The sequence below is a fragment of the Argiope bruennichi genome, chromosome 2, assembly GCF_947563725.1.
Source record: "Argiope bruennichi chromosome 2, qqArgBrue1.1, whole genome shotgun sequence".
Taxonomy (NCBI): domain Eukaryota; kingdom Metazoa; phylum Arthropoda; class Arachnida; order Araneae; family Araneidae; genus Argiope; species Argiope bruennichi.
Window position 1 is genome coordinate 82,750,542 of NC_079152.1, and position 16,316 is coordinate 82,766,857.

Genomic DNA, 16,316 nt, shown 5'->3' on the forward strand with positions numbered 1-16,316 from the left:
TCTAAATATGCAAATGCGGCATAAATTCGAAATGATGTTTCTCATTTCTTTTGGTTTAGCCTATTTTGCCAAGTTCATGGAGTAAGGAATCGTGAAATACTGAACAACACGTCTTTGAAATACTCTACGTAAAATCGATGGAAAAGTATGACATAGATGTTATATATAATGGGAAATCCCTTTCTTGAAATACTTTCAAGGGAAACTGTCGGACATTTGTGTTTCTTTTGAAATAAAACTTCCACAAGCCAGTTCGTATACCAGCAACTAATTCATTGCTAAATTGCAGATTGATTTACAAGTTTTTAAATAAAGCTGATTAAAGCGCAGCCAGAGAATAAAATCTATAGCCTTCTTTATCCGATTCATGCCATGCCATGCTTTATCTATAAGGTGAGTTGATGACATAAATCCAAAATAATTCAGAATACCCTAACTTTATGATTATTCTATAAATATCGTACATAAATGATTCTAAATTATCATCCTTTGTGAATCAGTTTATATTTAATGGAAACGAATATAAATCTGAGGGAATGCGAAAGTTGTAGGTTGTCGGGCCCTACTAAGCTCTCTAGAGGCCCTTGAGCGGTAGAAGTTTCATGGCCTCCTTTGCATGTATCCCAACTTCCAAAATCAGAATATAATTTATTGATTTTAATTTATTTTATACATAAGCAGTTTTAAGCAGCAAATTTTGGCAAACTGAAATAGTAAAATATAAAAATTGCGGATTACTTTCAAGGGATTTTGTTTCAATGTGTCAAAAATTTAAAAAAAGAAATCAAAATTCAAACTTTAAAGTAATCTTATACAAAATATTAAAAAATTGCCAAAACTTTTGAACACAGTCAAAATTCTATTTAATTATAGGATCGAGCATGATTTTTTTTTTAAATTATAAAGCAGCATATTTTTAGAACTACAAAACGACGCACAAACGACGTCTTATCTCTGTTGCAAAAGCTAATTAATTAGGAATGTTTCTAGAATAATGTTCCAAAATTTAAACTATAAATAATTTTGAAATAATTCTTAAATTCAATAAAAGTTTTAAAAAATTAAATTATTCTGAAACTAATACAAAAAAAATCTTGAAATTTTATTTATCCCTAGATAACTGCCTAATTCGTTTGATTAATAGTTTGACTATGGTGGGATGACTATAGGACAATGGCGTTTCAAATTTTACAATATTTTTATAGACTCAATAAATATTTTCTCTTTAATAATTATTCATTCAATCATCTAATGCTGGTGGACATGAAGATACTTTGTTTGAAAGATATCAAATTGTTATGTTGTTTCATATCATCTCTTATTTTCGTTGATTCAGGGTTAAAGCTGTAAAATTCTTATCTAAGTGAGAATCGTGCCACAGTTTGTAAAGGGAAAGAGCTGTTGATTTATTGTCCATTATTTTAAGTTTACCTCTACTAAAAATGATTTATATATCTTACTTGAATTATATTCATCACGAAAATATTGAAATAAGTGTGACTTACTACAGATATTTACAAACATTTCCTTTTTACTTTTTCATACACGAAAGATAGAGGAAGTATTGCAATCGTCAAAGACTTCGAACTCGAGACTTTGACAAATTTTCAGGTTTTAGACCTCCCTGAGTGCGAATAATACGTTTTTGGCATTATATTGTGGCAAATTGAGATGCGCGAGGATAGAACCTGGGACCTTGTGGTTCGCAGCCCTGTAATATGACCAAAATACAAAAGCAATTACTCGGGTAGCGTAGTTGTTAACTGGCTTATAAGCTATTCACTACAGAATCTCCCTCCAGTGAGTCGGAGGTGAGACGAATGATATGGCTGTTGAGTGGTGATGTATTTAGCTGTTGTCTAATGGGCCTGTACACAGTTGAGTAGCGCCAAGCGTTATGGTGGTCGTGTGTGGGTGAATGGTTGCTGATGCTGCGTCACGTGAGTGTGACGACTTTGGGTTGCTGCGTCAAGTGAATCTGACGACTTTGGTTTGCTGTGGGTAGATGGCGCCACAACAGCTGTACGAAGGTTGAAGGTTCATCGCCCGAGGTCACCAATGTAGCGGATTGTGATTAGCGAGGATAGAACCTGGGATCAGCCCAGTAACATGACCACAATACAAAAGCAATTGCTCGGGTAGCGTAGTTGTTAACTGGCTTATAAGCTATTCACTACAATATCTATCTGTCAATCATTCAGTCTCTGTCTGTGAACACGAGAATTCCAAAAATGTTTTGAGCTAGATGGCTGAAATTTGATATATGGAATTGACTAAATTTGAACTAAATCTATTCAAAGTAAGTCTGTCTGCTTAGCCCTTCGAGTACAAACAAACTTGATATTTTCAAAACTAGAGGGCTAGGTAAATAAAATATAGTACACCGATTTAGCATATAATATATAGAATCTCAACAAATTTTGAACCAAACCTGTCAAAATACTGACCGTCTCTCAATCTATTCTTTCGCATGCATGTACCCGCTATTACTCATAAATGCGATGACTTAAATCAATGAAACTTGAGTATTGTGTGAATACAATACTCATTAATTTTGGTGCCAATCAACTGACTCAAAGGCTTCGAAAATATATTTTTTTGTAAAATAAAAATCAGTAAAAATGCTAAATTTACGCCAAAGACCTATATTTTATAATTATCGTTCGCCAACGACACGCAAGGAATTGGCAGCTTTACTCAAGCTCTACAATTTTATACAGAAGTATTGGAATTTATTGGAGAATATATGAGAATGTTTCGGGGAGATGGCTTCTGTTGGCTTGTTTAGTGATTTTTGAATTAAGAAAAACATGTCTAACTTCCATTAGACATGATTTTTCTTATAACTATTATCCATTGATTAAATAATGTGTTCTTGAAAAACAGTCGAATAATAATGTGACGCTTTGTGTGACATTCAAATAGTTTTTATTCAAATACAGATATTGGTAATGAAAGCATTAAAAATATAACATCTCCAGAAAGTCACAAGAAGAGGAGGGAGTAAATGTAAAATGTGCTAAAAATGCAGGAGAACAGATTGTGTTTCCCAAAAGAATCTAATACATATTTTTATTGTGCCCATATATGGCTTCACTAATTTTAAACATTAAACATATGATCATAAAAAAATTTCAAGTGCTTTTTTTTTTCTATATTCCTTATGTAAAAGAGAAAATGCGATGAGATACTATAAAGGAAAGAGAATACGATAGGTACTATTAAATTCATTGATAAATTAAATTGTCAAAGAAATTGATGTAATGATTTTTGTATTAAATTTTTTGAAATTTTCCTATACTGTAGTTAGTACAGTTAGCAAGATAATAAAAGTGCTGACATATTTATTTTATTTCTATTTGAAATCGGAATGATCAGTGAAATTTCATTGGAAAGATCATTTATATCAGTTGAAAAAAACGAAAGGATGAGCTAGATAATTAAACACTAAAGAAACATAATTCAGTTAAAGACACTAGAAAAAGATATCCACTATGTATCAAACAGCTCCCATTTATCCATTTGGATCAATTAATAGTGTTTATATCACTTTCAACATTAATAATATGCATTAAGCTAGTTAAATATTTTACAACATAATGTTATTCTTCGTCAATAAGTTTATGTGAGTTAATTGTTAAAATCCATCTTAAAACTGAACAGTTTTGCAACCTGATATCAAAAAGAGAAAATGTCTCTTTCGCTCCCTTTCTTAATCTCTCAGATAAACGGTATTTTCTAAATTTCGTTTTGCACAATTCTTGTTATTTTTCTCATTCTGAGGTACCTTTTTTAAAAAAATGAAGTTTTAATCCTCTTTTTTCTCTGAATTTCTCAAATCCTTTTTAGAGATCGCAACAGAAAAGATTTCGGGCAAGTTTAACAAGAGACAAATATATCGATTAAAAATGATCGAATATAAATCACATTCAAGCTTTTTTTTTTTTCATACTAAACCAGGAATTGAACACTTTGACTCTCTAATGATTTAAATTGTGCCATGCTCCATACACTGCTAAATAGATCCTGGCATTCTAAAACTTTGATAGATTAGGAAGAACCTGTGATTCTGCTACTCGATATTTACCATTCTGCCTTATGGTAAATATCGATGCATCTTGCTGGAATTGTTCCCAACATAGCAAATGCGCTGCTCAGTTGGAATATTTTTAGAGAAGTCAATTGTGATATAAACTACTCATATTCAGTAATACATTCATTCATTTTTTGAATTAAAAAATTTAATTTATTTATTTATTATTATTATTATTATTTAAATAAATTCAAATTATAAAAGCAATTGCAGCTATCAAATATTAAGAGTTATTAAAATATTAATTTTGTAAAAGAAATCTATTAAGGTTCTTGACTACTTAAATTATAATCGACTTTTATTTTCAATAATCGAAAATTAGAACAAAGATTTTTTTTATTTTGTTTTTATTTGTGAGAAAAAAAGCATTTTATGTGAAATTGAAAGGGTATCATAAGTTTAATATATTCGCAATATATTATGATATTTCCTGACAATAAAAACCGTGTTTCAATTTCAAAGTAATTCAGGAAATAATTACCAAAGTAATTTGTCAAATTTTCTTGCCCCAGAATAATATGGCCGCTATTGTCTGATAGCATGGTTATGATTTCGGAAACGGAAAGCCCTTCAAAACACAATTCCACCGAATACCGTTTACATAAGCAAGGCTGGTGCAAATCATTACTAGCTGCGCCCTGCTAATATGGTAAATAAATTTAGAAAGATAACACCATTAACAATTTTACATTCATTAACTTTCATCGACGTTGTGATGATATTACTGCATATTATATATTTAATTATACAATATAACAGTTTTCTATATGGTTATATTTTTGATACCTATTTTTCGATTGATTTATTCATTTAAAATAAAATAAATTAATGCTAGAAAATGGAAGAAAAGTAAATAAAGTATATTAAAAAAGTAAAATAAAAAATAATTGTATATTTAAAAAATTATTTTTCAAAAATTCTTCAATCAACTTTTATTTCAAATAGAACTTGCCACAATTATTATGCAAGAACAAATAATCAAGAATTTTGGTGATCAATCCTCGTTTCACACAATTTTTTTTTCTTAATATTCAAATTTTAATTTTATTAAACTAAAAACCCGTAACTAATTTCGGGAAAACAAGAATTTTTTTTTATTTCCCATACATTTAAAAGCTGTTACATTTGAACTTAACTTCCGTACTCTATTCTAGAAAATCTTCATTTTTTACTTCAAATCGCATTCTTAGCTTGAAATTCTAAAAAAGTTAATAAATTGAAAAGACAATCCCTAGTTAGAAATAGAAGTACACGATATTTCTATCGAGTCAAACCATTACCATAATAAGAACTCGCATTTCGAGGTCTCACTGCATGAGTGGATAAGACGCCTCTAATAAACTCAAAAGTTTCGGGTTTGAATTTGTAGGTCCCCAATAGTATATAAATATTTTATAATTGCAACATCATACATCTTATGAATACCACGGAATACCGAATACTGTTAAAAACATTGTAAAATATGTAGCAAAATTTCCAAGATTATTAATTTTCAAAAATATTGTAAAAATTAAAGTTTAATATAAAAAAATTAATTTCAAGTCAATAAACAACTTCAGTTGATTATTATTATTAAATAATTCGCATGGACATTTATCCACCAACATACTGAATGTTATGTAATACTTTTCAATACAATGAAACTGATATTATAAAATCTATATTTATTGACACACATCAGTTGCAGTGCATACCTATTACATCAAAAAATGTCGAAAGTTTAATACTTTTTATTTTGTTATACAGTACAAGGGCAAGAATTTAGAGATAGAACTTTTCGCTTTGACTTTGAAAAGTTTCTTCTTTTGCCTTAAAAATTTATAAGCATTTCATTTTTAAATAATTCTTAAAAGATGACTCTCAGTTTCAGTACAGCAAAAATATTATAAATATATTTCACGAAATGCATTAAAGTGTAATAAATGATTTACTCGTGCCTTAAATCATCTGTCATTCAGTTTCGAAATTATTAACCTCATTCTCACTTAATATATTTTTTCTCATTTTTTTCTGTATATACAAACTATTAAAAGATGTGATGAATAACCTACTCTTTACAAAAAAAAAACTGTTTTCATCTTTTAATTAAAGCAGAAATTTCTTTGATCATAAAATAAATTAAATAAAAAGACTGTAATTGGTTTCGAAAAATTAGTCTAATTAAACTACTAACCTAAAACTATAAAAGATTAATTTAATTAAAATTAAAAGGTCTATTCAGAATTAGATTTAGTAACTGAATATATCATATGAAATAGAACTCTGTAAGTAATATTCCGCCGGTGTCCTGGCGCAGAAGTAGCGCGTCTTCCGCATGATCTGGGTGTCCTGGGTTCGAGTTTCGGTTCGGGCATGGTTGTTCTTCGTGTGTTCTATCTGTGGGATGTGTGAATGTGCCCCCCTGTAAAAAGAGGTTGTGCAAGCGAATGTGATGCGTGAGTAGCTAAGACGTACTCTTTGCCCTAATTGACGCGATTAAAAACAAGAGACGCTTCCTTGGCTTAAAATCGCTGACTTTGTCATCGAGCTTGTCCATGGCAAGTGTCATTAGAAACTTTAGATAAAGTCTTGCTAGTCCAGTGTGTAAGCCATCAGTTATCCAATTCAAGGAATCGAGTTGAAACAAAAGGTAAATCGTGATTGACTGTAACGGAATATTTAATAAGAATGGTGTCTGGAATTAACAGGAAATGCTGATATAGATGCTTAAGCTTTTCTCTGCACCCTAATTAGTAAATTCTGGATTTTCAGCATTGTGAAATATACAATACAATATAAGATTGTTTACTATTATATAACGCTCTATAATTGTGTATAATTCTGTACAACTTTATTGGAGCTGTTCTAATATTATATTGTATTATATAAGATTTCACACTATCGTTAAAAAATATTGTATAATATTAAAAGAATCTTGCATTCTATACTGTTTCAATATTAGAGAAAATATTATATTTTTGCAAATTTTATGATACTGCACAACATTATGTGCTACTTGAAGTAAGTGAAAAACAGAAGTATAGCAAATTTAGATTTTAAAAAATAATCAAGATCTGCGTTAAAAATGCCGTGTTTTTTTTAATTCTCGAATATGCAATTTTAATTAATTTCAAGTATATTTATTGCATTGAGGACCAATTTGGAGAACATTAGCAAAATTATATATTATCCGAATCCAATATTGATCTATAACAAAAGTCTTACATTTTACACTTTTAAAGTGTAAACTTATAAAATGTTGTACTATATTGTTTTCCCAAATTTTACAATATTATACAACATTATATACTTTTTGTTTTTGTAGGATAAAATAGGAATAATGCTTTTGAATGCGTTTTATATAATTAAAGCCAGAAATCCATGAATAGCATATGTGGTAATATAATAATAATAGTAAAATTCAGATATTATAAATTTACGCTACTGGTTAGTGAATATAGCGAGAATAATTAGTCTCCAGTACATGATATGATTTTTTTTTTTTTTTTTTTGCCTTTCCTGTTCCCGGCCTAAGCAGCTTAGCAAATGCAAATGGAGTCGGGATATGGCATTATATTTTCGTCCTTTTATCGCATTGAAAATAAAATGAAATGCACTAGTATTATATCCAAAACGATTCTCATAGAACGGTGTTTATATCCTCTCCCCCCCTACACTACTACACAACTGTTCTGGTGCTGTATGAGTTCGAATCATTAACTCACGAATCTTTTTACTGATATGATAGGGCGATAGTCTGTTTCATGTCGGAAAATATTCCTTTCGAAAAACTTTGACCTATCAACAACAATAAAGTGTACGTTTTTAAAGCATAAGCAACTAATCAAGAGTTTTGATTATAATAAAGCATAATATATATCATTCTTTTTTTTTTAATAGCAATGCATTTGTTAGGTTGTTGAACCATAAACATCAGGAATTAGTACTAAAATTTCTAAATAAATTCAAATAAATGGCAACGGTTTCTAGTCTCTCTACCGACCTCTAGCGGCCGGCAAAAGTGATTTCAATTTGAGTGAAGTTTGTTTATCGCGGTAGACGTGTGTGCAGTGTGTGTTTTGTTTCGCGCTAACAGTTTTTGGTTTTCGATTTATACTATCGGTCGTCTGCTCCAGTTGAAAACGAATTCTTGTGTATCAAGTCTTAAGCGTTTTAGCAAGTTAATATTTTTCAATTAGATTTCAACTTTTTTAAATTTGTCTTCTGTATATTCATACTGTGATGAAACATATGATTAACATCAAATTATTGGGGATTTAATATTTTCGTATTAAAATGAATTAAAAGTGTATAAAGAAAAAAATTATCATTGCCATAATTTTTTTAATTTCTTATTTCAATATTTTTCATTATAGTTTCCTGTGGAAATGATTATATACTCAAAAAAAATGTGGTTCTTAATAAAATAATATAAATGAGTTCTGAACAGAATATACGCACTGATAGGAATACAAATATTTCAAGCGATGGTGTGGAGATAAAAAATAACGGTGATTGCGCTAATGTTTGTGATGCCGCTCCAATTCGAATTAGAAACTTGGATCATCACAGTGAACCAGAAACCGAAACTAATTCCGCGCCTTCCGGATTAAAAACAACTAAAAAGGATTTACCAAATCTTCCTCATATAGCTCTGCAGCCTTCAGCAAGTGTTCCCATACGGGAAGATCGAAGTACTCCATCAGAAGAAGATAGCTGTGAAAATTTAATGTGTCATAGTTGGTCTGGGTCAGAAAGCAGAGATGACAAATGCACACATTTTCACAATCAGTACCAAAGGCCAAAATCTGTTTCATTCCACACAGGATCTAGTCTTCCTATTGAAAGCAAAATATCAAATGGTAAGTTGTACTGAAAGACTTCAAAACTCTGAAATTTGCGAGTTAGAAATTAGTTTGCTATAGTTGATTAATTAACTAAAGTTGGAAATACATTTTTTGTTACTATGTATGATAGAAATATTAAAATATATGCATGTATTGCTGCTGTGCATATGAAAAGCTATTTACAACATATTTTTGAGATGCGTCAATGTCTCTTAATAAATTTGGAATTAATATTTAACAACTATAGTGTTTCTATAAATTGTTCAATAATCAAAGTGTATTCACTTTTTTATATTAAATATTTATAATTATTCTTCAAGAGAATGTGTTCACATTAATTTCATCCAATTCTGGCTGAATCTTAAGAAATAGTATCTACTTTTTCAATAAAATAACAGATGATGATTTAGTTTAAAATATTTAATCATTGTATAAAATAATTTATTTATGGGTGTGTGGGTTAATTGTTTGCCATCTCATTAAATGTATAATTTTAAAAAATATTTTACACTGCATATTATATCTATAATATTATTAATTTATCTTTAGTTATATATTTTTTTACATACTGAACCAAAATTTCATTTTAATCTAAATTCCATGATAGCTTAACTCTTTTCTTAAAAAAAAAGCTCCATTTGGTTGTATTTTATTTTATTTACATCTTTAAAAAATAATCTGCAAAGTTCTAAAAGCATATATTTTCTGTGAAGATGGAATTCATTTGTTAGATTATTTTGTTATAAAATATTTCATAATTTTCTACAGCATTTCATTCTTTTTATTTTTTAAAATAGAAATAATATTTAGTGAAATATAGAATTCTTATCTTTTACTGTTGCATCTCTTGGCATCTCAATAATTATGAAATAAAAATTCTTTTATTTATAGAATATATTTCTATGTACATTTTTTAAAAATTGTTTTTTGATAAAATTTATTACATATTTTGTAAAGTGCATCAACTCATTTAAAATTATTTGTTAATTGTTTTAACATTTACTTTTTTTTTTTTTTTTGACAATTTTAAGTGGTTTCATTATATTAGTTGCAGTTTCTCTTTGAAAGAAATGTTTCTTTGTCGAAGAATTATTCTCTCCTCTAAATTCGAAGTAATATTTCTGCGTTTTTATAATTAAACTGAAAAAAATAAGAGGTTTGGTTGGATTTTTTTCAGTATCATAGCTTGCATCAATATGATATTTATTTTCTTGAAATATCAAGAGATATTTTCTTTTTTCTAAAATACAAATGTTCTAATTTTTTAATGATTAGGTTAATGCTTAATTTTATTAGGGTAGTGATCTAATTTTCAACGAATATTCTATTTTGTTGCTTAAATTATGTTTAAATTCATGTTAGTGTTAGTTTTTAATTTTTAAGAGCTTTGATCATTTTATATAAACTCAATTTCCTATATTTCATTTAAAACAATCAAAATTTGCTGTTATTAATTAGTCTATATGAGAATTATATGGACAAGTATTAAATGCATATCAAAATTATTATTGGTATTGAAATAACTATTAAAATTTTTATATATTTACTTTAATTGCTTATCAGTTATATTTTTGATAATTTATTTGTATGTCAAGTCTAGAGCAGTTAAAATTATTTTTAAATGTCTATTTAAACCATTATATATATATATATTGATTTTTTTCTGTATTCATTGAAAATTTTATCATTTTACCCAACCTACCCTTTTATAATTTTAATATGTATATATAAAATTTTATTTTTTTTAAATGTTTCATGTTTTTTAAATAAATTCTAGATGCCAATTTTTATAGTATACATAATATAATAATTTTGTCACTGGTTTCAGTTAGTATTGTAAATAGACACCATTAATTTTTCATTAGAAAAAAAATGTTGTTCTTACTTATATTAATTTACTTTTTTAAAAAAAAATTGGAAAAATAAGTGTTATTGATAAAAATTACAAAATGTGAATTGAAACTTCATTAAAAAAGTTACAAATCCTTAGTTCTTTCCTACTAAAAATTAAAAGTGGTCATAACAGAATTTGTTTTCCTATTAAGAGAGGACTCTACAGTATTATTAGCTATGTACTATATATTATAGCTAATTTGTCACATAGATATTTTTAAGTATGACTAATAATGCATTTCAAATTTTACTGGGACAATGTCTGATAATAATACTCATAATTCTTATAATTTGAATTATTAGTAATTTGTCAAAATTCATTGAGGTCTTATTTGTATTAGTCTGAGATCTAGTTATCAACAGGATCAAAATAAATAAAATTAATGAAAGGATAAAAGTGCAAAACTACTTCTTATGAATGAAAGGAAAAAGAGTAGTAATGGAAAATAAGAGTAATAATCAGTATTATTATCTATTCAGGTAACATGTGACATTTAATTGTAAGTCTAATGTGGCCCAATCTAAAAAACTAATAGCACAGTTTTATATGGAAATTAAAGGTTACAAAAACTTCACTTTGACATGAATTTAAAAAAAGTTTCATGCCTGTTTCAAATTAATTAACACTTTTACTAAAGAGAATATATTTAGATATTATCTAATCTAAAAAACTATTTTGAAAGTTTTGCTTATGTATTTGAAAATATTGGAAAGATTTTAGTGCATGAGCTTGATAATATTTATTCTTAATATACAGTTTACTTTCTAATAATTATAATGAGAAGGTTTCCTTTTCTGAATATATTACAGTTTTTTTACCTATTCATTCATTCTTTAATTCAGAAATATTATGTTTTTTGAGATGCTTAATTTAGTAGTATTGTTCGAGAATGCATGAAATTATTCAAAGCATCAGCTCATAAAAATTTGATTTTAATCCACCATTGTCTGTTAATTGATTTGATACTTACAGATAAGTGTGCACCTTTATTACAGTATATAATATTATTGGAGCTTGAAAATATGAGTATGTTAGCCATCAGTTGAGTATTAAAATAATGAATACTGTTTTTTTTACAAGTTACCAGTCGCCATCAAAATTAAATGGTAATACTATAGTATCGATATTCGTCTTAACATTCTTGTCACTGAGATTTCAAGCTGCACTAATGGAATTTTGCAAGATAATGTGAAATAAAGATGGAATCAAACCTTTTAATCTGGATTTCAATTCTATATTTCAGAATATCTAGGGCCAATTATAATTTCAAATGCACATGGGAATTTCCTTGATCAGATTATTTTGATTTTTATACTTTGAAATATTGTTTAAAGGTTTTTGTAATGAAATTTCAATTTATATTTGCCAAAACATACTCAAAATTAGTAATAAATTAATGCCATCAAAGCAGTTGACAATTAACCAATAATCATTCTTTATGAAAGCAATAGCATACCTAAATACATTTCTGAGCTTAAGAGGATAATCTGTCTCTCCTTATAAATGATCAGAATGTTGTCCTGAATTTCTGCTGAAGGAAATGAATTTTTTTTAATTTTAATTATTATTATTAAAATATATTTGTCAATATATTTTAACCTGCCAAATTTAGTCTGCTTTTTGATTATTTATCTCACTTTTATCTGGATTGTCATGGTTTTAATACACATACACTGAATATATTTTCTCAATGAATATATTTAGTAAATATGTAAAGTAATTTTTATCTTTCAAAACATCTTCAGTTTTATCTAATTTCAAAAAATTAAAAGTTTTAGTTTTGGTTGATAAGAATGGCTCCTAATAACTCATATTTACATTTATATATGAGCCGAAATTATCAGTGTTGTGTTTTGAAATATAAAAGAACAAAAAATTTATTAGGAAGTAAAGTATTACTCTCAATAAAAGTTGTATTATTTTTAATCAGATATATCTTTATTTAATTGTCACATATTTTACTAATAAACCTCTTTATTAATTATAGCAAAAATGTCTTGTTCTCATTCTCTGCCTTATTTTCTAATATATTGTAACTGTTTTATAGCTATTGATTGTGTTAAATACATGATAAATGGCAGCAATCTAATCAAAGTTCGTCCAAGTGCTCGACAGTACAGACGCTTCTTCAGACTTGAAAATTGCTCTGATGAATATGCTTTGAAATGGATGCCATCTTCTAAAAAGTCATCAAAAGCAAAAAGTATAGTTATTTATATTTTATTTCCCTTCTGTTCTCTACCATATTAAAGACAAATTAGAGATCTAATAATCTAAGTATAATGATGTTGCATGCTTTTTACCTAAAATGCTTTATCTTATTATAAGCTAAAGATTAATACATAATATTTCTTGCTTTACTAGAAAATTATGGAAATAAAATAAATATATAAATATAAAATTATGTGTTAAAAAAAGTTTTTAATGATGTATTGTTTGGTAAAAATGCTAAGATTAAAAAAACTTTTTTTTTTATATTCTAAACTCCTCTTCTGTATATGCTATAATAATAATGTTAGTTTATATTTATGTGCTAAGACTATTGTATTCAAATTCTTTCATGTAAATGGAGTGTGGAATTTATAAGCTATGCACGTTTCTATAAATTTTGTTCTGCATTATGTTAATTTCCTTGAAACTTAATCTTTTTCAAAATGAAATCATAATTGCTTAGTAGTATATCTAAGAATAATTGCTGATAGTATTTGTTTCAAACATTTTTAAACTTTTATTACAAATTATTTAATAGATAATTTTAATTAAGATTTTACATTGAAATGAAATGTTTTCCAGTAATATATGTATAGTATAGGTTTTTCCTTTATGTTTTATTTAATCTATTTTTATATTACTACTATTGAAGCATTTAAGGGTTGTCTAAATGTTCTTTTAATTATTGTTTATTATTTTTCTTCATTATTTATCTCTAAACACATTGTGTTCACATACTTAATAAAATACTGGTATAATTAACAATTTTATCTTTTATGCTTTTGGAACTCCATATTTGTATGGATAAACCCAATATTGTTATGTAAAATAAAGGTATGCAAAAAAAAAAAAATGAAAAATTAACTTAAATTTAAAAATTGTTTAAGATTTTATAAACTGAATTGTTAAAGTAAAAATAACATGCATTACTTTTTGTACTTGTTTGATTATTATTTTTATTTTGATAAGGATTTTTAATTACAACATGACCATATATTTTCTATATTCTCAGTTTGATCATAGTTTATTATCTTCCTATACAGTTTAACCATTTGAAAATGTTATAAAGTAAAAATGTCTATGAGTTCAAAAGGCTACAGTTTGTATAAGTTGTCTAAAAACTTTCAAATCTATTGTGGAAACCTCTTATTCATCTTAAATAAAAAGGTGTAAGAAATTAAAAGTAACAAACTTGTTGAATAGATTATACAAAAATTTATGCACATGTTATGGTCAGAAAACTAAAGAGCTGTGTTTTTTCTTAATTTGTGTTAAATGCTTAGATATCTTTAAGTGTTCACACTTTGAAAAAACAAAATGAATATTAAAAAAGATAATTCAGTGTTTGAGACTGTTAGTTCTACAAAAATATTTAAAATTTCTTTGATTTTTTTTTTCTATAATAAAAAATCAAAGAATATAAGGTGATCATCTTTTTTTAATATTTGTTTACTTTTGAGTTAATGTATTATTCGGGCTTCAATAAATCAATACTACAATTCCTTTCTAATTTTATTGAAGAGTATGAGAAATTAATTTTTTAAATGGTTTAAATTTTTCATCCAAAAATTAACATTAATCCAAATTAAAGAAATTGGTTTTAAAAAAATAACTATGTAAAAACAAATTCGGAAGATGTTGGGATTTTGATGTTTGTTCTTTGACAATTTGATTGACTTATAAATAAATAATAAAACTTGACAATTGTATACAGCATTATTATACTCTATTATGTTAATATTTAAAAATGTAAAGTTGATTGATGTATCTCTTCTGAGAAGCATGAAGTAATTGAAAAAAAAATATTATTAGGTCAAATGTTTGCAATTTAAATGAACAATTTTATGACTGTAAATAACTTTTTAGTTTATATATAATATGTAATTTTTTAAGACTTTATTAATTCTGTTTTTGGAACACATTATACTTTAAAGAATCAATACCTTAACTCATACTGTAAAAAAATATTTAAATTGGACATTTTATAAATATTATCAATATTTATTTTTAAATTCATTTTTGTTATGATTTAGATATTTTTAAACTAATTTTTCTATTAACTTGTTATTGTTTTCTAAATCATTTTCCATTTTTATTTTCAGTTCTAATAAAATCTATGAAGGAAGTGCGAATGGGAAGAACAACTGATGTATTAAGAAGCAAGGAAATCTCATGGACATATTCTGAAGATTGTGCTTTTTCAATAATTTATAATGACAATTTTGAATCTCTTGATCTGATAGCATCATCTCCAGATGAAGCTAATATTTGGGTTACTGGGCTGAATCTTTTGATTAATGCAATAAAGTGTAAGAATTTTTAATATCTTTAGATAAAATATTTTTATAAATGTGCAGCCCAGAATATTGTGGAATAGGTTGAATTTTTTTGTTATGAAGGCTATATTTCAAGATGTGATGTTCTTAAAACATAGGGTTTTAAGTGATTAAGATAGTGTTATTTTTATATCACTTTCCCATTAGTGTGATGGCAGCAAAAATGTATCTAAATATATTAACTTAATGTTGTAAAATGTAGAAAGGAATTTAAATCATCTGCTTCAAATCAGGAAATTCACCTAAGAAATTCCCTTGATAAAAGAAGGTGACTGTATTTTTAAAAAAATTGCATACATTTTAGTGACTGCTATAACCAATGGGGAAATTGGATTTCATGTCAATATTCATCTTAAGTACTAGTTACTGTCCAAATAAAGGAAAAGTATCATAAATGATTTACTTGCTTTTGTTTTGATTGTATTAGTGTCATTCTGTGCTTTGTGATTAAAAGAATAGATGTTCAAATCTTTCTTTTCTCAAAATTTTTATTCTGCATCCTAGATTAGCATATCATATTTTTTTTTTTTTTTTTAATATTGCAAATACTTTCACTTTAATATCACTGGAAAGTTTTCAGATTTAGATTCCAGTTTCTCTAAAATCTTTGTGAGTCAGCAGGGACTCAAAATTATGAATTTTATCTCTCACTTTGAAATCAAGTGTTAATTTTAAGGCTCAAATTATTTTCTCAATTTCTTTATATGTTTTAATGTTGCTAGTAATGATTGGTTATGAAAAAATTAAGCTCAGAAGTGCAGTATTGGAAGAATGGAGTGTTTATATATTGTTTTGTGCAAGAATATATAATATTATATTAATTATTCAAAAAAATTAAATGATATATTTGCTTTCTCTTTATTTATTAAGTAACAGAGGTCATCTCATATTTTAATGCCATTAATAAATTATGATTAGGTATATGTTAAATCAAAAATTATTTTCCTTAATAAATA

General features: G+C 26.7%; 1 protein-coding gene across 2 annotated transcripts in view; it reads left to right on the forward strand.

Annotated features, from left to right (window-relative positions):
• Positions 1 to 8,119: 8,119 nt before the first annotated feature.
• Positions 8,120 to 16,316, forward strand: part of LOC129958750 (inactive phospholipase C-like protein 2) — a 39,196-nt gene continuing 30,999 nt past the window's right edge. For both annotated transcript variants that reach the window (XM_056071409.1, XM_056071418.1), the window contains exons 1-3: positions 8,120 to 8,934; positions 12,861 to 13,016; positions 15,127 to 15,333. In XM_056071409.1, coding sequence (XP_055927384.1) covers positions 8,508 to 8,934; positions 12,861 to 13,016; positions 15,127 to 15,333 — 790 coding nt within the window. In that variant the 5' untranslated portion in view covers positions 8,120 to 8,507. The remainder of the gene's footprint in view (positions 8,935 to 12,860; positions 13,017 to 15,126; positions 15,334 to 16,316) is intronic.